Source organism: Mustela lutreola, chromosome 10, assembly GCF_030435805.1.
Source record: "Mustela lutreola isolate mMusLut2 chromosome 10, mMusLut2.pri, whole genome shotgun sequence".
In the NCBI taxonomy this organism is placed as follows: domain Eukaryota; kingdom Metazoa; phylum Chordata; class Mammalia; order Carnivora; family Mustelidae; genus Mustela; species Mustela lutreola.
Genome location: NC_081299.1, coordinates 93,934,073 through 93,957,614, shown reverse-complemented (window position 1 = coordinate 93,957,614; position 23,542 = coordinate 93,934,073). Strand labels below are relative to the sequence as shown.

The window sequence follows — 23,542 nt, the reverse complement described above, 5'->3', positions numbered from 1 at the left end:
GTCACTAGACCTTAGTTTCTACATCCGTGAAAGAGCGTGTTACCACCCACTCATGGGGCTATTGGAGGATGGAATGACGTTGCATGTTTGACAGAGCGCCTCACTCACACCAGGCAATTAGTCAAGGACAGTTGTTCATCTTGTTGGCAGCGCTGGATCAGGAAGAGGGATAGACCAACGCCACACTGCTTGAAATCTTTCTGTGCTTTCCTCTGCCTTGATTTTCCTGCAATCCTGCACGGCACTGTACCCTCTGGTGTAAGCTCTCCCGGCATCTGTATCTTCCTATCTCTATTTCAGCCTTATGCTCACTTATTTGTGTGACTGACTAATACCGGTCTCCCTCACTGACTCCTTGGCTCACCATTCTATGCTCAGTATCTAGCAATTCATGGGGAAAGGGATGAGTGAATAAGGATAAGCCTTTGGCCTCCGCAGACCTTACTAGGTGCACATGCTGGAAGGAACCAGGCAGCAGAGTGGCTGGGGGCAGGTGTCTTTGACCTCAGAACAGTGCTGGGACCTGAGGGCCCCAGCGACTGGAGCTCAGCTTGGGGCTCTCACCCAGCTCTCCTCCAGGAGTGTTTTTGGACAACTGCTTGACCCAGCCTCCTCCACTTCCCCCATCTGTAACCTCTCCTGCCCCAGTGCCCCCCAGTCCCAGAGCTGCATCAATATGGACTCCGGATAAGGTCATGGGGGTCAACCTGCGGGCCTTCCTGTGGTCTCAGACCAGGGATGGCGCTCTATGGCAGCCATAGTCCCTGCAGGCCTCAGTGACCCTCTCTGTGGGTCAGTCACTTTGCCATGGGGCTTTTCCAGCCAACGTGGTCCACCTTATTCCCTCAGCAGTCCCAGCCTCCAGGCCAGCAGAGCCCGGTCACAGGCCCTTCCCAGAAACCGAAGTGGGAAACTAGGGGGCAAATGTGCTGCTCTGGCAGAGGGGGACTTCACTGGAGTAGGGGAAGGTGGGCTCTTCTCCCTTGGCTGCCCAGCAGCTGACCTGGGCACTGCCCATTCCTCCATCACATTAGCACCTTGTTCAAGGTGTCATCAGACGCCCAGCCAGACCCCAGGCCACCACTGGTCCCTTCCTTACAGGGCCAGCCTTCTATAAGAGGTTAACCTCAGGCTTCTTCCTCATCATCTCTGATTCACTTTCCTGTCTCTGGCCGGATAATGGTTTGGGGTTTGGCCAGACCCTTCTCTGGCGTACTCGAAGACAGAGTTCCTGACCCTCCCTGCTGATGGGCACCTACGGCCTCCCAGAGCCACTTTCCTCTGGGTCTCCTACCTGTCCCCTACCTCTGCTCAGAAATCTCTGAGCTACAATGTGTCTGAAACCTCACCCAGTTGGGAAACAGCCAGCTCTGCCAGCTTCTGCTGAGACGAGTCAGGCCATGGTAGGCTCCTGGCTCCCTGGTGAGACGAGTCAGGCCATGGTAGGCTCCTGGCTCCCTGGTGGCTGGCCAGAAGGGAGCTGTGCTTAGACCGGGCCCTCAGGGACCACTTGGCAAGGATAACACCAGAACCCTCTTTATTTGGGAGCAGCCCTTTCGAGTCCATGTGGTCCCTTCTGGTGCGTCCCCTCAGACGAAGTACACCTGATTTGTATTCTGAAACCAGTTCCAAGGATGAGGAGGAAGCCCAGGTTCAGAGAGGGCACATAATTGCAAAAGTCCGCCCAGCTCAGCAGTAGGAGAGCCAAACCAGCTACCTACGTTCTCTTGCTCTGAATCCAAACTATTTTTCCATAGATAAGAAACTCCTCAAGCAGCCACTTGCAACCTGGGAAACCCAGGAAAGTCCTGCTGAGACTCTCTGGACTTTCTTTGTGGATGTTTCCTGAGGCTTCTGAAAAGGGAGGTGAAGGGCAGCCATGCTTTTTCTTGGTTGGTTGGGGTTTTTTTGGCCAATCTTTGCTTTAAAGTGTCCATTCCATCCATAGCCCAGTGATTAGTGAGGGTTCTAACCTAACCTCATCTCCATCAGAAGGCCAGGAGAACCTTCCTCTGAATGTTCCTCCTCTCCTTGGCTCATGAATGAGTATAGTTATTCAATATACATTCCATGGATTAGGACCAAGTAAGGCCCTAGAAAAGGACATCTGAGAATTCTGGTCAGAATTTGCATTGTTATGCCTTGTTCACTCATTCAGTATTAACCTTTCGACACGCATTTATTGGACACTTACTGTATGCCGGGTAATCTTGGGCACTGGGATACACTGGGAAGGTTGCGGAACATTTCCTCCTACAGTTCACGGCCCAGTGGGATGGACAGACAAATTTGCAAGCTCTCAGTTGGTGGGAGCACAGAGGAGGAAGGCACTAAGCTTGGGTGGGCCTGCGGGGCCTATGACAGGGCAGAAAGGCTTCTCTGAGGAGGTGATTTTTAAGTTGGGCTTCGGAGGAAAAACTATGAGTAAGCTTCTTCAAAAATCTTTTCTGAGGGGCTTTTCATGAAAGATGGGATAAGCTTCGGGGAATGGATGAGGAATAGGATGGTAGTTGGCGGGGGGGTGGGGGTTAAGATACACAGAAGGATGACACTTAGTCCCTGGCCAAGTTTGTTTAGGGCCAGTCCTGGCCCTATAACCTTGGTCCCCTAAGTGCAAAGACCCAAAGTTTTCAGTCAGCATGCTCCAATAAGATTTCTGTGATGGTTTGAAAGATCTTCCGTGTCCTCCAACATGGTAGCCACACGTGTGGCTAGTGAGCCTTTGAAATGTTGCTAGCATGACTGAAGAACTGGATGTTTACTTTTATTTCGTTTTAATTCATTTCAAAGTAAATAAACACCATGTCAGACAGTGCACCTCTACGTGCTTCTCACCCTGGATCACATTTGAATCACTTAAGATATCTTTCAAATTTCTGATGCTTGGTGTCTGCGTCTCTCCCCGTGAGATTCTGATTTTCTTGATCTAGGGTGGGGCTTTTAGGGGCAACAACTCAAGTGACTCTCAGGTGAGCAGGGGTTGAGAACTACCGATCTAAAATCTTGTCTGCTGCATCTCACGGGTAGGGAGGGCCTGGTTTCACAGGGCTACTTAGGGTAAGTGTCTGGGCTGTGCTGGGCCTTCAGTCAACCTGGCCTTTCCCAACACCTGTCTACCCCTCCAGGCCACAGTGCCCAGTGGGAGGATCAGGCCCTAAGACCCTTCACAAAGGATCTCAAAAGAGACCTGTTGACTCTCCCTCTGCCAGCCTCACCCACTCCCTAGTAGAGGTAGCACTCATCCACCTGAGCCCTGCTAGGCCGTAGTCTCCTGTCCCTGGAGAGCAGGGGACAGCCAGGGTCAGTGTCAAGGAGCCCCATCCTTGCAGGCCTGGGGGCCCTTGGACAGAGCCCAACCAGCCATTTTCCCAGGCTGGGCGAAGCTGGGCTGGAGCAGGGGCCACGGGCCAGGCCTGAGGTTTGGCTGGTTTCTGTCTACTTTCCCATTAAACAGATATGCCAGTGAATGTGTTTGGGACAGCAATGATGCAGGAGGTTTTGGTAACAAGACTGCAGCTTGGAGAGAACCCTCTTTCCCCATGTATCCTGGAAAAAGTTTTCTGAGCTGGGGCTCACCCAGCAGCTGCTGCCCGCCCACCCCTGTTTTTGCCCCCCACGCCCCAAAAGCACTTTTCCATGACTCACACATGGCAGCTTGTGCACTTCTTTTATTATTAAATATATAAGCAGCTTCCTATTTTTTAAATAGATATTTAAATGACTTTATATAAAATAATTCACCACTTCCAAGTATAAAAACAAAATCTCACAGTGTGTGAGCCAATGTTCCCTCTCAGCTTTCTCAATGAAAGGATTCCTGTGCAGGTAGCCGGGGGTGGGGCTCCCAGAGGTCTGGGGGCCTTCCCACACCTGTGTCACCAAACGCCCACAAAGAGCTTCTGCAATGGGCTGGATTTGCTTTCTTCACTTTTAAAATACTATACGTTTGGGATGGGAGAGGAATACCTTTTTTCTGTGTTTGTATGTTTTTTTTTCCCTTTCACTTTCAAATACATATTTTCTGGCATCAAATATAGAGTCTGTGACTAGTAGGAGCCCCACAAGGCAAGTTCCCCGCTGCCCTTCCTTCAGCAGAGAGCAGCAGGGCAGGGGAGGGGTTGCGGGCAGGAGACCCCCACTTTTGAGGGCAGGAAGAAAAGTTCATGGGCCCTCGTCCAGCGGCCAGGAAGGCCGGGATCTCTCACTGGTGGGCCCAGGACAGCAGGAGAGGAGGGGCACAGCAGCACAAAGGGACCAAGGCGGGGTGATCAATGGCCCTGACACCTCCTGCCAGCTCTCAGAGCAGTGGCCGTGGGCTGGCCCAAGAAGCTGAAGCCCTCAAGGCAGACTTGGAAGTGGATGCCTGGTCTCTTTCCCACCCCGGCTGGCCTGGTCAGAGAGATAGTGGAGGGGCGACAGCTGGGGAGATCACTGCCTTCCTGGGTGGGGAAGGAGAGGGTGGGAACAGGATGGGACCTGGGTGCCATGCTGTGAGGTCGACACAGGCTTGCTGCTGTGGTGGGGCCAGGGACTGGTATGGGAAAGGAGACCAGGTGGCAGGGTCGGGGTGCAGACCTCCTCCCCCAACCACCTTGGCATACCCATAACTGCGAAGACCCAGTTTCCGTGGGAGCGCCCCCTGCAGCCTTCCCCCGGGGGTGGGGGGGGGGGTCTGCCTCTGTCCTCCCTTCCACTAGTCACTTCCCTCTTGGGAATGTCAAAGTGCAAGACGCAGAAACCTGCGAACAACAATAAGGATGCAGCCTGAAGACCAGCTCCGGCTGGAGGCCCAGGCGTTTCTCCTGCCCCACCCACCCTGGGGAGTCGAAGCCTCGGTCAGCAGAAGGTCAGGGGCTTAGGGGCTCCCTCAGTCGACACACAAGGCCAGCTCGGGCACTAGGCGCAGGCTGCTGGCAGGAGGCCGGAGGGGCGGGAGGATGGACGGACGTTCGCTCACAGGGATGGACAGGGCAGGCTGTTCAGCAGGCAGGTTCAGTATTCACAGTGCAATGGCTTCCTTCAGGAGGGGAGCCTCTGCGCAGCCTCCCGGAGAAGCTCTGGCAGAGCTGGAGGGAAGGTGGGGCAGATGCTGGAGCTGGCTCTTCCCCTTGGCCTTGGAGCCAAGCCAGACAGGTCCTGAGGGCAGGGTTGACCTCCCCTCTCCACCTGGCAACCAGCAGAAGACACCTGGGCAAGCGGAGGGTGTAGGCACCCCCCAAGCTGTCAGCACGGACCAGCAGGCCCAGAGGCCTTCTCTTCCCGGCTTTTGGGCTGCACATCTTGACGGGAAATCTAGCCGACGCTGGCCCGCCCTGCCGAGCTCATGCTTCTCTCTCCGGAGACAAGTCCCTGCTTGTCGGTGTTGGGATCCCTTGGCACCAGGCAGTCCTCTGAGCACCAAGGCTCTTCCATTCCTCAGTGCCCATCCTGCTCTCCCAAGTCCTTTGGGCATCTGGGTCCCTGGCCCATCACGGTCCCTGAGGCACAGAGGGTCCTCAGCGGGGCTTCCCAGCCTTCCTCTAGTGAATGGGAGCCTCCAGGGCCCATGATAAACATTAGCAGCATGGGGGACATCCTCCAGCCCTCTCGTAGTCAGTCCAGACTCTGAGGGTCGAGGGCAGAGGGACCCCAGCCTCGCTGCTCTGGTCTAGTCCTGGCAGGCAGGAGCTCTTGTGGTGGGCAGGTCACATTCCCAGGAGAACAGCTGGGGGGAAGGGGTGGTGGACACTCCCATCACATCTCTCCCGTGGAGAGAATATCCTATGTGCCCAGCTGTAGGGGAGAGAAAGAAAGACCAGTCAGCTGAGTGGGAGTGGAGGGAGGGGTCACTGAGGACATGAGTGGGGGAGGCTTAGCGTTCCTGTGGGCTCATGGCCATGCTGCAGGCAAGACTTCCATCCGTCTGCTCCCTCGCCTTCCCAGCCACCCCAGACACCACAAGGGACCAGGCCGCTTTTCCTGGCAGTGACCCAAGCCTCTGGCCAGACTGGCCTCACCTCCTACCTCCTCCTGGGGAACTAGGGACCGCAGAGGGAGGTAATGGGGCCTGGTAGAGGCTTAAGCAGGGCTGGGGGAGGGTGTTGATCACTGCTCGAGTAGCAGAGGCTAACGGGGAGGGAAGGGGCATTAGAAGACCCTTAGACCCCTTTTCAGACGAGATCGGGCGCGTTCAGGGTGGTATGGCCGCAGACTAGACCCCTTTTCAGATAAGACCATCTCACTGGCCTTGGGCCAAGGACTGAAGGGTGATTCCAGCTAACTCTAGCAAAGAGTTATATCTTACACCATTCATCACAGAGGGTCATCACACGTGTTACTCTGGACAGCAAGTCATGGGTAACGAAGAGGAAGAACCAGAGGCAGTTCCGGAACAAGGAAACTCCCATTTTGCCAGTTGGCATGCTAACCACTAAGCAACCCAGCCTCCTTCCCAGTGGGCTGAGGGACTTGCCTCCCTGCACCATCCATGGGAGCCGGGGCCCTGCTCCCTCCAACCCCACCCCCATCGTACTCCCTTGCCCAGCATCCTTGGAACGCTTTGTTCCCAGAGCAGAAATCCCCTGGACCCTATCCAAGAGTTTGACTTTGGATCCTGTGTGGAGCTTTCCATCCTGACCATCCATAGGCCTACTGGCAAAGTCTATGTTGGACAAGGAGGGCAGATGGGACCACAGCTTCTGGCTCCCAGCCCATTCCCATGCTCTGGAGAGGGAAGAAGGGAGAATCATAAAATGGACATGAGCCTCCCTGGGTACAGCTGGGCCACAGGCCCTGCTGGAGCTAGGAGGGAAACAGGACCAAGTGGGTGAGCTCCACTGCCCCTGTGTCCTCGTTCCTTGGAGTGGAAGGATTAGGGTCTGTGTTTTCTTTCTGAGCATCCCCCTATCAATCTCTCTGCCTGTGTTTTTTCCTGTCTCTTTGTCAGAGTGGTAGGTACCCTACGGACATGCCCTGAGTCTCCTGTGGCTCCTGGGGCCTGGGCTGGACCTACTGATCCGAGCGGAGTCTGGATATGGCCCCTGCCCTGGGTTCCCTCTCCCAGTGAGATTTTGAAGGGAGAAAGGGGGAAAGCTTGTCAGGGCCTGAGAACAGGCAGGCAGGGAAAACAGAGAAGGAGTACAGAGGAGATGAGGCAGAAGGTCAAGACCAAGGGGGGAGGCTGGCAACCAGTCAGAAGGAGGTGTAGCCTTGGGCCATGAAGGCCCCAGGGTCCTTGGTCCCTCCTCTGCTTCCCCAGTCTTGAGGAGGTCTGGGCTAGTCTCATAGCCCTGCCCGTGTCCCGTCTGATCCGCTCACCCATCTTAGCCTACCCCACCAACAAGGGGGGACCCCGGGGTTCCAGATATGTTGCTTCGCGCTCTTTTCTAAATAGACTTTCCTGATTTTGAGTGCTCGTTAGGTCCCTTTCACGTCGAGGAGTGGCCCAGACCTGTCACTGTACACATGGGAAGGTCCTAAGGTACTCACTTGCTTTTGGCATGTGGTATAACGAGAAGCCCAAATGGGTTACCGCAGCTGGTCAGCCAGCCGGCCAGTTAGTCAGCAAATCAGGCTATTAGCCAGCTAGCTAGCCAATCAACCAGTCAGCTCACCAATCAACAACCAGCCAGTTAAGAAGTTACCAGCTAGTCAGTTGGTCAGTCAAAGTCACCTCAACAGCTGGTCAGTCAGTCTGTCAGAGTCTATTAGTTAGCTGGCTAACAGGTCACCCAGAAGACCGGTTGGTTAGAAACAACCAGCCAGGCTCAGGTGGTCAGTCAACCCTTAAGCCAACCAGGCCACATTTATTGAGTTTGTGACAAGTATGGAGAAGCCCTCTCTGTATAAGAACATGGGACAGAAGAAAATGGCAAAAAAAGTGGAAGACACAGTCCCTGCCCTCAAGGGGCTTACAGCCTCCTTAGGGATGCAGACTATACATACACACACAGAAGAAGGTTTGAATATGTATAAAAACAACTTCCAAGTAAGTGCAAATTGATATAATATGAACCAAATACAGAAGGGCTGAGAGGTAGGAACTGAGGAGCAGGCAGGGGGTGGGGAAGTCAGTCTGGAAAAACGGGAGGTGGTGGGGTGGGGGGGCTGCCTGGAATTGGGGAGCCAGGGCTGAGGAAAGATAAGGATCACATCTTTATCAACAACGTGGGTGAGGACAACAGAAGGCGCTCCTCAATGTGCAGGAGACACACTTGGGAGGGCTAGGAAGACAGAATGAGGATTTAAAAACTATTTCCATGGGCTCAGGTGCTGGGCAGAAACCAACGAGGTGGTTTCAACAAGAACACACAGAAACTCCTACACCCGGGTTAAAAAAACAAATCTGTCCATGTAAGGGAAAGAAGGCCTGGCTTGACAGAGGTTTATGGGAAATGGAATTTGGGGTTTTAACAGACCACAAGCTCAACATAGGACAAAAGCACGAGGTAGCTATTAAAAAACAAAGCAGAAAACCCACTAACGCAATATGAATCTGTGCAAATAGAAGATTACTGTCCAGATCAAGGAAGGTAACAGTCCCACTGTACTTGGAGCTGGTAGACAACATCTGATGCACCATGTCCAGGGCTGCAGGCCCCATATTCAGAGGGACATTGACAAACAAGTGTGTCCAAAGGAAGGTCGCCAGGATGGTGAGGGGTCTGAAAACCGCAACATATAAGGAACGTTTGAGGCACTTGGCCACACTCAGCTTAGAGAATTCTTTAAGGGGAAATGGATAACAGACTTGAGACACTGGAGGGCTCTCATGAGGAGGGAGAACCATCATGGAGGGAGCAGGGAAGCTCCCTAGAGGAAAGACCCCCTCCCAGCGCTCCTGGGAGATGAGAGGGAGCTTGCCTGGGACTGGGAGCACGGGCCCAGCAGCTGGCTGACCCCATCGGGTGTGAAAAGGGAAGACCCCCATGGTGGGGGATGCTGGCCAAATGACCTCTAAGAGCCTTTCCAAGACTTAGGTTCTGTGGATCCATGAATCTAAGGCAGGGACATAGAAACGATCTTGGCTGGGGTGCAGGCCGATAGGAAGCCAGTGAGAGGCGGAAGTTAGGGCTAGCTGCTGGAGGAGCCTGGGAGCCCAGTTGAGAATGGTGGGTTTGAAGTGGGTAGCGGTGCAAATTCCCCAGGAGGGTAAAGACTTTACACAAGATTTTGGTTGCTCTGGAATGAAGAGTGGCAGCAAGACTAAAAAGCGAATACAGAAATAATAACCCAATACACGGGTAATAGTGCCTGGCTCAGACTGGGGGGCAGGGAGAGGGAGCGGGGAAGACCTGAGGATCCCGAAAGGAGACAGTTGGCAGGATCTGGTGATGGGTGGAAAAGGGAGTGGGAGGGGAGGAAGTTAAGTGTGGCCCAGCCTTGGGGGAGTTGGAGGTTTCCCCAAGGTCGAATGACTGGAAAAGGGCTAGCTCATTTTAAGGGGTGGAAAGAGATCCAAATCAGAGTCTTACCTTAGAGACCCCTCTACACGGGCAGTTCTACCTGTCTGTCCTCATCCTGGGTCAGGGGGCTGCAGGCAGAGCATAGGGCTGGTATAAGACTTCAGCAGAGGCTGAGGAGTGAGGGAACCCCTTACATTCGTCCCCCAACCCTCCCATACATGTGCTCCAGCCCTCTCAGATTCAGAAGACCCAGAACTGCCTAGCCCTAAGAAGAAATCGGGAAAAATCCCAGCTATCTGGTAAAGAAGAAACGCCCTTCCTCCTCTCCGCCTCCCATCCTGCTCCACTTCCTCAGAGCAAGAGAAAGAAAGTCTCCCCCAGGTCTAGAAGGGAGACAGATGCCAAGACACCCCCCCCCCCACCCCCGTGCCTTCCAGAGCATTCCCACCCCGTGGAAACTCTCACCTGCCCTCTGGTCGCTCCATGGGAGAATCCACTGTCTGAGGCTCTCGATGGCTCTGGGGACAGACAGCAAAGAGCAGGTTCACTGAGGAGCTGGGGACTGATGTGGGAACTGTGGCCTCACCCCCAGGCAGGGGTGCCCAGGGGAGTAGCTGAGTGAGTTATCAAAGTCGCCCCCAGCTACCCAGATGTGGGGATGAGCCACAGGCCAGGAGAGATTTCTGAGGCCTCCCTTCTAGGTCTCACCCTCTCTTCTCCCCAGGCTGGCTGCTTCCAATCCCGGGGGTTCCCTGGGCCCAGGTGCCACAGAACTTCCAGCGAACACCCTACCCTCATAGCACTTTGCTTGGCCATGTGGGTTCTCTTCCCATTCTTGGCCCAAGAATATTCTCTCCCCGTCCCTTCCCGTTGACTTTATAAGCTTGGGTTTCTCGCATTTTTAAAGAAACCTTCCATTTCAACCTCTTATCTTCTGTGTTCGGTTGGGCCCCCGTCTTGGTGCCTGAGGAATCCAGCAGGGCCCAATAATCCTCTGACCTGCTCCTCCCCCCAGAGTGTGCCCCTCCCCCCATAAGCTGCCCTCCCCTCTTGGGGCCTCTCCTTACCCGCCATCTCCGCCTGTAGAATAGGAGGCCACCGACGGCCAGCAGGACCAGGATGATGCTGGGCACCAGCAGGTGGAAGGTAAACCGGGGGAGCTGAGGGTCAGAGTGTCTCTCCTTCTGCCTCTCATGGCCTGTGTCAGTCAAAGGAATGGAGTTATAAGGGGCGGGGGCCCTGGCTGCCCCCTCACTTGCTTGTCTTCCTTCCAGCTCTGTGGGGCTCCTTCGATCCCTGGTGCTCCTTCTGCCCTCCAACTCCCCGAGGGGCAGCACAAGGCCCCAAGAGTGCCTTCTGGAAAGCTTTGGGCGTGCAGAGAGGGCCGAGGGATTGCTGAGGCCTCGTGGCGGCCGTGACGGGGTCCTGGCAGAGCTTGGCTCCTGGTGGTCTCTGGGCGGGTCAGATGGATGGTCTGTCTTCTCAGGTGTGTGACTCTGGGCCTGGCCAGCGGATCTTGCAGGTCCCACCGTGGGCAGGGGAATGCCAGTCATGTCCTCTGGCTGCTGGCCCCTGGCTGAGTAGGACAGGGGAAAAGGTGTTGACAAGAGGTCACTGGGCCTGGCGGTCGTCTCGGCCTGGAAGCTGCCTCCTTCCAGCCTGGAGGAAGAAAGCTCTGCCCCTTGGGGTACGGGACCCTCACTAGCCTCTCCAGAGGCCTCTTCCACGGTCCAGTTGGTGCCCAACGCAGAGTTAAGAGTGTCCTCCATCCCCAGGTCGGGGGCCCTGACAGAAGGCTGGGGCTGAGGTGACTCTCCAATGGAGCTGGCCCCCACACCTGGGGGCTCCGGAGATTCAAAGCTCTGGCAGGTGCTCCTGGGTGGTCGCTGCTTGGCGCTTCCTGGGTCCAGGTCCACTGTGCGAAGGGGCTGCTCACTGGGCAAGAGGGAGCTGCCCTCTGTCCCCTCAGAGTCAGCCCGGGTCAAGCCAGCCATAGGGGCCATGGAGGGGGCAGGGGGCTGCTGAGGGGAGACAGAGGCCAGGTCACTGCTAGGGGTGGCTTTGGGGTACAGGCAGTTGCAATCAGGCTTGGTCACCACATCTGAAAGAACCACAGAGAGAGGGAGAGAGAAAGACGGGGAGGAGATAGAGTCACCAGCCTCCAGCACAGCTTTCCCAGGTGGGGGAGGGGGTCGAGAGGGGGATATGGGTCCAGGGGCAGTCCCTCACCCCCTAATTCAGCGCTGGGGCGGAGGAGAGGACAGTACTGGAGCCAGAGCTCAGGACACAGGCCTCAGGCAGTGAAGGTACAGATTGCGGGGTCTCACAGGCAGAGAGCAAAGAGTGGGTGTAGAGACACAGATCGGGGGCCAGGGGCAGGGAAGACAAGGGAACACCCTTTCCTGAAGTTCCAGCCGGCTAGGTGCCAAGCCAGGGTTAAGCAGCAGCTAGCCAGGAAGTGGAGCAACGGCCTCCAGGACTAACCCAAGTCACCCCCAAGTCCCATAGACAGTGTCACTTGGAAAGCAGCGAGGCAGTTTCGTGCACAGCCAGGGGCCACACAGCCAAAGCCATGGGCGAGAACTAGCTGGGGCTGGAACACGGCCAGTACTTGAGGCCTTGGGATTGAAGTAACGAGACTGGACTTGGCCACTGGCAGGTCAGGTCGCGGGGACTCAGGCCCTGCCTCAAGGAGCAAGGTTGAATGTAGGAGGACCCAAGTGACATGGGACGCAGAGACGAGGACACGCAGGGTACGCATGTGTGCAGCTGGGCCTGCACTGGGAGCTTCTGAACGATGCTCAGACTTCAAATCCAGCCTTTTCCATTGAGGGGACACTTAAGGCGTCCTGGGGACTTCTGGAGCCAGGGTATCCTGGTGGTTCACAGCAGGGCTCCTGGCGCAAGGCCCTGGGTCCCAGATGGAGCCTCGGTCTCTCCACGGAACCCCCTGTATATTCAGCCAGCCTGCAGAGCTGGCAGGGAAAGCCTCCAGGCCTGCAGTGTTCTCCAAGGGGGGCCCCTTTCCCCTGCCCTAATCTTACAGCCACCAGCATGATCCTTCTCAATGCTTCCACATGCAGACATAGTTGGTGTGCATGCACACACATGTCGGAAAAGACATGTGCCCAGGCCCACCCAGAGGCACAGGAAGCCACATATGTACACAAGGAAAGCACATCTGCACACACACAGGAGCACGAGTAGCAGCCAGGCTGCCTCCCCAGGGTCCCTCCAGCCTCCCTCTGGCCTCCCTCCAGCCTCCCTCGGGCCCCATGTCTCACCTCCCAATCCCTGCTCTGTTGCCCTCCCTCCTCCCCTTGTCCTGCACTCACTGGCCTTTTCAGTGCTGACCTTGGATGGAGCACTTAGCAAAGCTGTCGTTGCAGTTCTTGCTGAAAATGTTCCAGTCCTTTTTCAGGAGAGTCTTGGTTTCATTAAAGACATTCTTGATCTTTTCCAGCAACTGCAGGGGTGTCTCATAGAAAGTTCTGACACAGGCCTGGAAAGAGAGCAGGGACCCCTTGGTGAGGATGAGCATTGCTCTATGTCTCTTGCTTGTTTGCCAAACTCCCCTGGCCTTTCTCACATCTGTCTCCTTTTTCTCTTTCATTTTCTCCTTCCCCTTGCCCCTAGCCTGTGGTGGAATCAGTCCTGAGAACTTGAGATACGTCATTTATTTGCAGATCTATTTAACACATATCTGTGTGCCAGGCATGTGACAATTACCTGGGAATCAAGGAACGAACACCAGAGACATGGTTGGTGGCTGAGTTGGACACTGAGTCCAGCAAGGCATTTGCCTTATATGCACTGTTACAAGTGCAGTGAGTCACATGGAGAAGTGCGGAATGATGTGAGAGTATTACAACAAGTGGAACTAAATGAGGGCTCAGGAGAATTTCCCATGGAACCAATGAAAAGAGGAGCAAGAGTCACCCAGGAAAGGAGGCAGGGTTGGAGAAAGCCGTCCACGTGCTAAGAACAAACTGTGCAAAGGTCCTGAGGCAGGAAAAGCCTGAAATGCCCAAAGACTGAAAGATGGCTGGAGTGGATACAGGAAGGCCATCTAGGAAGAAGGTACAACAAGAGATGCAACTGAGAGAGGTCAGCAAGGGCCAGTTCCTGCAGGCCCTGATTGGCCATGTTGGAAACCGTTAACTCGATCCGTAGAGCGAAGACAAAACATCCGAGGGGTTGCAGGGAGGTGGGTGGTGGCACGATCAGACTTAGGTTTTAGAAGGGTCATCCTGCTGTGGTGTGGAGCAGGCCATGAGGACTTGGGTCCTTCTTCAGCACTGGTATGCCTTGGAAGGAGGGCTGAAGCTACCTGTAGTCCTGTCTGCTGAGCTGTTCTTTTCTATTCTGCTTGTAGGAGCCAGGTTCCCCACACCCACTGGAGCTCGCTTCACACACTTCTGGCTTTCTTCCCACCTCTTGAGCTGCTCCTCAGTCTCCTTACCAGGCTCCCATCCTCCAGCTGATTTATAAATTCTGGCATTCCTCAAGGCTGTCCTGGACTCATCTCTCCTCTCACCCCAGATGATGCCACACAGGCCCATGGGTTCATCGGTGGCCTACTTGCCGATGAGTTCCAAATACTGAGCTTTCCCTTACCCCCAGGTGCACAGGGGAGAACTGTAAGCTTAACTAGGCTCTGAGGTCCTCAGCGCCATCTCTAAATGCCCACGGCCTGTGTACAGTAGGTCCTGGGGGGATGGTGACCCAAGGGATGAATGAATGAACACAGGCATGAGAAGACCATCGCTCAGCTCCTCCACTCACTGGCGGGGCGGACTACCGCGTTTTTGCTCTTTTCCTCCTCTCTAAAGTCAGAACCATCATCCTTTCCAGCCTCCCCACCAGGGCTGTGGTAAGAAAGAGGGACACTGGCGTTCTCTCGCCCTTCTACGTAAACCTCCGTCTCCTTCGTACCTCACCTCAGTCTTCATAGAGAAGACAGCAGCCATCCGACAGAAGGTCCAGCTGCCCACTTATGACACAGACACTACGCCTTATCTCCTCAGGGGCTCTGATCCCCGCACCAGCCTTCCCCTCAGTACACCGGCTCCTCTAGCCTCAAAAGCTCCCTCCTTCCTCAAGGCTTCCCTGCCACCACTTGCTTCCACACGGGCTCTAGGCCATGTGCAGGGTGGGTGGCTGGTGAAAATGCAGGTTCCCAGGCCCACCCACAGACCCAATGTATCAGACTTTCTAGGGGTGCATCCCGGGAATCTGGAATTTAAGCAAGCTCTCCAAGGGATATGTATGAACTTTAATGGTGGAACACCCTGGCTTCAATACCTCTTGGGACAAAGAGATCCTCCTGCAACCCCACATCCCTCTGGCAACCTCTCCCTTTTTCTGGGCCCTTGTGGAGCTGAGCTCCTCTACAGGGCAACGTCTATTTCCTCTGTGTTCACCCATTGGTAGCCACCTCCGGTGGCAGCTGCACACTCCTAGACCCATCAGACGCTCTCCTACCCTGGTCTTGCTTGGACTTTTCAACCCCATTTGATAAAGGCGACAACTCATTCCATCTTGAGACCCCCTTCTCCATGGGTCCAGTGAAATCAGTCCCCTCATTTTCCTCCCACCCCTCAGGCTGCTCCTTCCCAGTCTCCTCATCGGGTGCTGTGCCTACCTGGCTTCTGAGGGCCGGGGTTCCGGGGCCCTGTCCTACCATCTCCCGGCCTCCTGCATGACATCCTTGCTGCCCCCTCTTTCATGAGCATCTTGGCAGCCCAACTCAAGCCCCAGCTGTCTGCTCCACATTTCTGCTCAGCTGTTTCACAAGCATCTCGGGGTTGTGTTCCCCAATCTGAGCTCCTGCTCTTCCCCCGAGTCTGCTCCACCTACTGATTTTCCCCATTTCACAAGTTCCGCAGCTCCCTAGCCCAAGCCTCTAGGATCTCCAGTCCAACTTGCGCCCCCTGTTGGCCTCCCGGCCTCCATTCCTGCCCCCCTGCAGTCCCCTCTCTGCAGGGCTACCAAACCCGCCTCACAGTTCCTTTCGGTCACTTCCTGTTCACCAGGGTGCCCCTCACACTTCAGACAACATCCCATGTCTATAAGGCCCCCCGGTGCGCCCCCACTGGCTTCCACCTCCTCCCCTCTCTCTGTCTCTTCCATGCCTTGGCTCTGATGACTACCGGTTGGCCTCCTGAATGTGTGTGTAGCCGACCTCAGGGTTTGGTGTGTAGCCTTCTCTGTTCTGGAATGTTCTGACCAGCCTCACTGCCTCCTAACTCTTACTCCTCTTTGGACCTCAAATGAATATTCTCTTACTCAGAAGCCTTCTTCTTCCCTGCTTCCTCACCACCTCCCTTTTTAAATGAGAGTGCCCTTTGTCTCTCGGAGCCGGAGCCGCAAGGAGGCCCCCTTCACGGCTCCCTCCCTCGCCTCCTTCAGGCCTTCCCTTGCCTGGTCATTGCCACCCTACATCCCCCATATTTCACTCATATGTTTTGTTAACTGTCTCATCCCTTCCCCCAGACGTAAGCTCCCTGCATGCGAAGGTTTTTGTCTGGTTTGATCCCAGCTGTTTCCTAGTGTCCAGACCAGTAAATGGCATGCAACAGGCACGCAGTGACTATTTGTTGAATGAATGAACGGTCCTCAAGCTTCATAATGCTATTTATTTGTCATTGTTTAATGGTTGTCAGCCTCCCACGAGGGTGTGAACCATGCTGTTCTTGCTCGCGATAACACTGATGACATCATCAAGGCCTAGCACTGTGTCTCCGACCTGGCAAGTCCTTAGCAGAGGTGTGTGGGGTGAATCCATGAATGAGAGCGTGAGTGAGCAATGACCCAGGATTGGGGGAGAGTAGGGGAGACATGGGAACACCCTCTGTGTATCTGGGCAGGCGTGGGACCACCAAAGCCGCCCTCTGCTCTCACTCCAAGCTCCCGGCTCCAGAACACTCCTACCTTGCCCTGCTCTTCATAGTCTTTGGTGAAGCAGCTCTTAAGCCTCAGAGTTAGTTCCTGGAGCTTCACAATGAAGTAGGCATTGGGAGTATTGTCTTTGAAGCGCATGGTGTCCTCCATGATGTCTTGCATCAGGAAAAATGCCTTCGTAAGGTAGCACACAGGATCTTTCTGGAAAACGAGAACCTGGAGTTTATGGTCTGGCTGATGTGGTCTGGGAACCCACCAGGCTCTGTGGCGGGTGCCCTCATCCCTGGCTGAACGAGGGCTGCAGCCTACCCTACCCCTGGCCCTGAGGGGGCCTGCCCTTGAGGGAGGGCCATGCCACTCCAGTCCGAAGGGGGGCGCTGACCCCAGCTGCTCTTTCATGCTCTGTGTCTGGGATCTGGGAACTGCTAGGAACTGGGGTAGAGGGAAAGACATGCATGGGCTTCTGATCAGAGATAGCCTCGGATTTCTGGAAGATGAAACTTTAATCAGAATGGGTGCGCATGCGTAGGGTGCGTTCTGGGGGAATGCTCCGTGTTTCTGTCTCTCTTTTGGCTTGCTTTCACAAGTCCGTTACCAGGTGGCTCCTTCTAATCCTCCAGGCCACAGGAGAACTAAAGACCATCTGAGGGCCCAAAGAATAACCTTAGTGTTTTGTCTCCCTGAGAGATGGTAGTTGCTTCAACAGAGATTCGGCTTTGGCTCTGTATTCCTAGGACCTAGTCCCATTGATTCCTAGCAGAAGAAACTTGCTATGCTTGTTGAGGTGTGAAGGAGGGAGTGAAATACTAAGGTGATTCTTTGGGCCCTGATGTGGTCTCCAGTTCTGACAGATGTGTGTATGGGTCAGGTGAGCAGAAGCTCAGAGATGGGAACAACTTCTGGGCACATCACAGTGATTTTGTGTGAGGCACAAAGATGAGCGGATGTGGCCCAAGGGATGGGGTGGGAGCAGTTGGAAAGGCCTCACAGGTACAGGAAGAGCTTGTGCAAAGGCCCGGAGGCCAGAGGAGGCAGGCGACGAGGGCAGTGGGTGGGACTGTGCGGTGTAAACCCCAAGCTGACCAACCTGGGCTTTCTCTTAGAGTGAGGGGGCCCTGCCAGGTTAGGGAGTGAGAAATGAAGATAATAGGTTGGAGTTCCAAGAGCTCCCCCTACTGGTGGGGTGATGAGTGCATTAGAAGCAGCAAGGCCTCTTAGGAGACTCTGGAAACTGTCCAAGCAACTGATTGGGTGAGGCTGGGGCAGAACCCAGAGCTGCTGGGAGGCCGAATGAGCAGCTCTTGGTGGCTGGCTGGGTGTGGGGTAGGAGGAAGAGGGAAAGGGCTGGACCGACTCCCTGGCTGCTGCTCTGTCTATTGGATGGAAATGACATCCTTAAGGAAAGCATGTGACCCAGAAGTCATATTGGTTTGCCTCAGGCCCTTAGAGCCAGCCTGCCTGGGTTCAGATCAGGCCTCCACCACTCAGTAGCTGTGCTCCCTTAACCTCCCTGAGGACAATAACCAAGATCAGCATGTCACATAATTGTCAGGATAAAATGAGAAAGTGCCTGGCACATTGAAGACCTTGACAGGTGCCAGGGCCAGGAGAAGGGAGGCTGTAGGGGGCTTGAGGCCTGGACCTTGTTCAGCCCTGGACCCTAGCACCCCAGGATGGAGCACCAGCGATCCTCCCAACCTCCCCCTACCCAGTTACGGGATTTCTCCTCCCTTCAAGCTCCTACATATACCCACCTTGGGAAGCACACAGAGGGCCGGCACATGGGCCTTGTAAATAACCATAACTCACCAACTGCTCCTGGTCTACAAACTCAAAGGCAATCTGGCAGGAAGTCTCCATCTGACTATCAATCTGCAAGAGAGAGTAGGCCGGTGGTGGCTGGGTGTCTGCAGCTCAGCTGAGCTGGCCTAAGAATGAGAACTGGAGTTTTGATCCTCCTCTACCTCCCCACCGACTATGCTGGGAAAGACAGAGCCAAGGGGAAAGACTTGGGCCTCCCACAGGCCCAGGCTGGGCTATAGAAGAACAAGAAGTCTCCTCCTTCCACCTCCCACTCCATCAAATCTAGCAAACAGCCATTAGTTATAAGGAAAACTCTCTAAGAGGATCTAGGGCCTAACCTTCCATGACAGGTAGTGAGCTCCCTATAGTGGCAGGAATTCAAGCATAGGCTAGACAAGCTCTGGGGATTTGGGATCTATAGGGGTTGGGGCTAGATGTCCTGAAAGCCCTCCTTGGCCCCCAGAGCATTCTAAGCCTCAGAGAATGCTGTGGCTCTTGGCCCAGCTGGGACAGCTGCAGTAGCTACATGCAAGAGGGAAAGTGTAGAGGTAAGAAAGGAAGCAGACCCAGCCTACAGGCCCCAAGCTCAGGGCCCCGGAGCCGGAGCCGGCCTCAGCAAGTGGTACTCCACCCTGCCTGGCTGGCCCAAGTGATAGTAGATTCTCTTCTGAGCAGGACAGCGGCCATGATGGTAACCTGATTCTGCCTGGCTGAACCACATTTGGAATTGGGAACCTCTCTGCCAGCCCAATTAGAATAAGGCACAGGCTCCTTCATGACGGCCTGGGTGTGCAGTACTTCCCAGTCCTAGGCCTCAGTCCAGAGCCAGGAAAGGGAAGGTGGAGGGCTGGGAATGAGGCAGGAGCTTCCCCTCCCACCAGATCTGGCTGTGGCCCTGATGGCAGGCTAGTGGCATGTCTGGGAGCCCGGGAGTCCGGGCCCACACCTGCACACAGCAGGCAGACAGGGCTGGCTCCCTGGAGATGCTTCCTCTCACTGAGGGAGATCAGGCCTCACCAACCCCTTCTGAATCCAGGGGTGACCTTCCAGGCAATCATCAACTCGGGCAAAAGCTGGAAGCCCACCCACTCCACTACCTGCAGGCAGAATCATGGAGGGCTTCAGGGTTGGGTGTGGGTCAGAGGTCCTGACACTGAGAAGGTCAATGAGGAGAGCATCAGTAGAGCCATGAATCACGGCCTGCACAGCTGTGCTTCTCTGCCTGCAACCCTTGCCTTGGACCCTGTTCCCTGGCTCCTGCCTCAGTTTTCCTAGAGGGGAGAAGGTAGATAGGCACGGCCGCGTACTCACCAGCTGCTGGAGGAATTGCAGGTGTCCATTCCCAATCATGTGACTACAGTGCTCCGATGCCTCCTCGGTAATACTCCCTCTCACCAGGGGACAGACCAGCAGAAGCAGGGGTGTCAGCCATGTCTATAATAGACAGCGCATCATTACTCCCAGTTTTCCATCTCCCTAGGAACCCCCATGCCCTGTCAGGAGGGAAAAAACAAGGACCTCATACCCACAGTGCTCCAGACTACAAAGCCGCAGGATGCAGTGTTCCCCAAATCCACTTTCTCAGGATTTCCTACCTGGCATGCGCAGTCTTGCGCTCCCTTGACAACTACCCACACGTCACCTCCTCCAAGAAGCCTGCCCAGATTCACCCAGGCCAAGCCTGACAATGCACTGAACTTTTCATGAGGACCTGAGAAGTGTTCCTACCTGCCCAAATTTCAATTACACGGGCAAATACTCGAGTGCAGGACTGACACCTGCTCATTGCTGTGTCCCTGCAACATCAAACACAAACTAGAGAACTTGTGGGTTGCCCACTCTTCTCAGGTTCACTTTCATGCACCCACTCCAGACTTCAAGTTGGAGACATTTCCCCTGGGCCCAGCCCTTCCTCCCACCTGATTCCACACAGGTCTGGCTTTGCTACTGGTAAAACCGGGGCCCCAAACTCAATTTCACTGGGAACTTATCCCATGCTGGAGACCTTTTGGAGCTCTGTGTGTGTGTGTGTGTGTGTGTCCAAAGGAGCCCAACTGCTTAACCAGAGGCAGCCCTGCCAGCTCTAGGCCATCCCTGCCCCTTGGAACCCCATCAGGCTCTATATCCAGCCGGCCAGCTCTGATATGACCAGGAAGTGTTCTGAGATCTCTCCCTCCTTTTGCGCCCACCTGGCCTGGGAGCTTCTCACCCTCAGAGTGATGGGACTAGCGCCTGATACTCCATCATTCCCCCTTCCTTCCTCTCTCCCTCCTCCTCTCCGAGGTCCCCTCAACCCTCTCCCTGGCCCAGATCTCCCCTTCTCCAGCCAGAGGCAGCGGGATTCTTGAGCCTTCTTCCCCCCAGCTCAAGGTTGCCTCCTGGCAGCTGATGTCCCCAGATTCAGGGAAATGCTCTCAGGGTGGGGAGAGAGCTGGCACTTTCCTGGGTTCTGGGCTCTGCCTCAGAAACCCAGATGATGAGACAAATACTGCAAATAAACAGCACATTGGAAAAACAAGGAGGCTATGAAACAGCCTACAACAACGACATGCTGATTTACATATAACTACAAGTCCAAAAGCTTGTTAGCTCCTACCAGAGAGGAGAGGCCCTGGCTGGGCTACCAGGGAGGGCGCACAGAGGGGAGGCCTCAGTGAGGCCTTGAGAATGGGGGAGAAGTTGATAGCAGAGAGAGGAAAGGGGAGGTCTGGAGGGCAGAGGCCCGGGACGGCCCAATGCCATTCAGTAAAGGCTGAGGGTCCTGGCCTGATCTGGGGGAGGGAGAGTAGAGAAGAGGGAGGACAGCCATGGGGGTACTTCAGGCTCTGTTGGGCAGAAACCTTCAGTTCAGGACCCACTGGAAATGGGGCCATGCAGAAGGTGTGTCTCCATCCCAGACTGGCTGCCACTGAGGTTCTGAGCCCCCGGTTTTGCATGGTATGGAGGAAAGAGTCCGTGGGAAAAGAGATACTCAGGAAGACAACCTTGCCACAGGCACTTCAAGATCTTGATGCCTCCTGGCTTTCAGAGCTGTTTCAGGCACTGGTGTGGGAATACTGTGGCCACCACGTGGGAAGCTGACTTTGAAGGTGGCCCAAAAGGACCCCCACCCCTGCCTCTGGGGTCCCAGTTTTGTCTCAGAGGATGAGCCATATGGGCACCCAAGGGTTAACACTCTGGTTCAGCTCAAATGTGGCTGGGCAGGCTCTTCTCCCCCTCCATTCTTCCTCCCACCTTCAGGCCTCCGCCTCTGGCAGAGCCACGAAGGCACCTTTTCCCTTTGCGGCAGGCCCAGACATCTCTCAGCCCCACTGACCAGCATCACCTGTCCCTTCCTCCTTGTCAACAAGGGCCCTGGAGGGACCTCAGCGGGACCGGACCTCTGGCTGCTCCCGTCTAAAACCAGCCCCCTGCTCTCTCCACCTTAGCCTTCTTTTTGGTCTCCCTCCAGCCCTTATCTTTGTCTTGTTGCCTATCAGCTCCCCCTCCACGATGTCCCCTCCCAGCCTTGCCTCCTCTCTCTCAGCTGGGCTCTTCCTCCCTCTGGGGATGGATGTGCTCTTCCTCTTCCATCTCAACCCCACCTGCAACTCCTTTCCATTCCCCTCCAAATATGTCTGCTTCTCTCCCAGCCAGGTTTCTCTTCCCATTTTCCTCTAGGGCTCCCCAGAAGCAAACCCACCCAGAGACCACCTTATCGATCATTGACAGTGCCACCCTGCACTTTCTAGAAGATGCCCCAGCTAGTGCCTGCAGTTGGGTCCAGACATCCCCCATGCAGCCCTGAGCAGCCCTTAGCACACCCAGGGTTCTGTGCCACCAAACCCTCTTTCCACCTTCCTCTGCCCCCTCTAAGACCAGGATCTCCCCAGCTGACTGAACCAGATTTTGCAGTGAAACGGTTCAGAACTAGTTCCAGAAAGCTCAGGAGTCCCATCCCCTGCCAAACAGACTTGATCCAGCCACCCAAGTCCCCAGTAGCTCCTGCCCGCTCCCTGGAACAAGTAGAGGCTTGCCCAGCTCCTTCCTTCTGCCAGCAGGTTCCTGGGCACAGGCCTTGGCATTCTGTAAGCCGGCTGACCCCTGAACTTCCCCCACCCAAAAGCGCCCACTCCCCCCAAGCAGGGTCTGGAAGCATGTGCGTGGCCCTGAGGGGAAGATGCCGGCTGCGAAGGCGCCACACTCAGCGCCCAGCCTTTGCCCCTGACTCTTGGCGGTGTCCGGTCAGGGGAGAGAGAGGCAGGGGCTTCCACAGAGCTGGCAAAGAGCCTTGGCTTCTAACCCTTCTCTCCTGACAGCGGGTGGCTCAGTGTGCGCCTCGGTGCAATGGGGTGAGCAGCGTCCCCTTTCCAGGGCAGTACCGCAGCCCCGGGAGCAGCTGCAGGGCGCCAGGGGGCTCAGTCGGGGCGCGCCCGGGACCTCAAGCAGCCGCGACGCAAAGATGGGAAGGACACCGGAGCCCGAGGTCTCCGCGGGGGAGCGTCGCCGGCCGACGCGCCAGGGTTATGGGTTCCAAGGAGCCGCGCCGCGCCGCCCGCTCCCGCCTCAGCCTTGCCGGCCCCCCGCAGCTCCGCGGCCGCCGCTTACCGTGGGAGGGCAGCGCCCGGCGGCGCCCCGCGCGGTCATACGGGCAGCTGGGTCCCGGGCCGGGCGCGTCGGCCGCCCTCGCTAGCTCGCTCGCTGGCCGCCGCAGAGTCTGCTCCCCGGCCGAGGGCCGCGCTGCCGTCCGGAGGGTGCGGAGAGCGGGCGGCTGCGCCGATAGCACCCAGGCAACTTTCACTTTCCACCAGCCGGGCTCCACTGGCCAGCTCCTCGGCACAGCCTTTTAAGCGGACTTGTGGGACATGTGGTTTATGGGAAATCACCTTGGATAGGCGCCAAACACACACACACACACACACACACACACACACACACACACACACACACACATACACACACACACGCAGACACGCGCGCACGCGCGCGCGCGCGCTGCCACAAAACCCAGACACAGACACACTCCAGAGCCCCCACTCATCCGTCTCCCCTCCCCCGCCCCCGGGGCCGGTCTTACCCGTGGTCCTCCCAGTCGCCCTGTTTTCTGTGCTCAGCTCCGGAGCCCTCAGCAGAGCACGCGGGCTCCACTGACTCCCGCCCTCCCGCGCTCCCGCTCGGACCGAGCCTTTCCTTTTCTTTTCTTCCGCGCTCTTTAGGCAGATCCGGTGCTCGCTCTCTCGCTCGCTCTCTCTCTCTCTCTTTCTAATACTCCTCTCGAGGGACTTTCCCTCCAGGCCTGAAAATTCCCAAATCTGAGCAGGAAATGGTTTGAGAGCAGGGGCAAACACTGGAGCCCGGGGCCTCCCCGGGTGGTGCACGGGGCAGCAACCCGGTGGCGCTCGAGTCAGCGATTTGCAGCAGCCCCCTTCTTCTCTGGCAGCCCGCTCCAGCCGGGCTATTTCATTTGGGGGCAG

General features: G+C 55.9%; 1 protein-coding gene across 3 annotated transcripts; it reads right to left on the bottom strand.

The window, feature by feature from the left end:
• Positions 1-3,650: 3,650 nt before the first annotated feature.
• CSF1 (colony stimulating factor 1) lies at positions 3,651-23,295 on the bottom strand. 3 transcript variants are annotated; one of them, XM_059136432.1, is made up of 10 exons: positions 23,146-23,295; positions 22,677-22,923; positions 19,401-19,523; positions 18,096-18,158; positions 16,317-16,487; positions 12,738-12,885; positions 10,451-10,581; positions 9,849-9,901; positions 9,453-9,511; positions 3,651-5,772 (listed from the first exon to the last, which is right to left on the bottom strand). In XM_059136432.1, exons 2-9 carry the CDS (start codon positions 22,713-22,715, stop codon positions 9,466-9,468), a joined length of 774 nt encoding a protein of 257 aa, XP_058992415.1. In that variant the 5' UTR covers positions 22,716-22,923; positions 23,146-23,295; the 3' UTR covers positions 3,651-5,772; positions 9,453-9,465. The 3 variants fall into 3 exon arrangements, with proteins under 3 accessions (XP_058992415.1, XP_058992413.1, XP_058992414.1); XM_059136430.1 differs by having other exon boundaries at positions 10,451-11,484; positions 23,146-23,294; XM_059136431.1 differs by lacking the exon at positions 23,146-23,295 and having other exon boundaries at positions 10,451-11,484; positions 22,677-23,046.
• Positions 23,296-23,542: the final 247 nt, after the last annotated feature.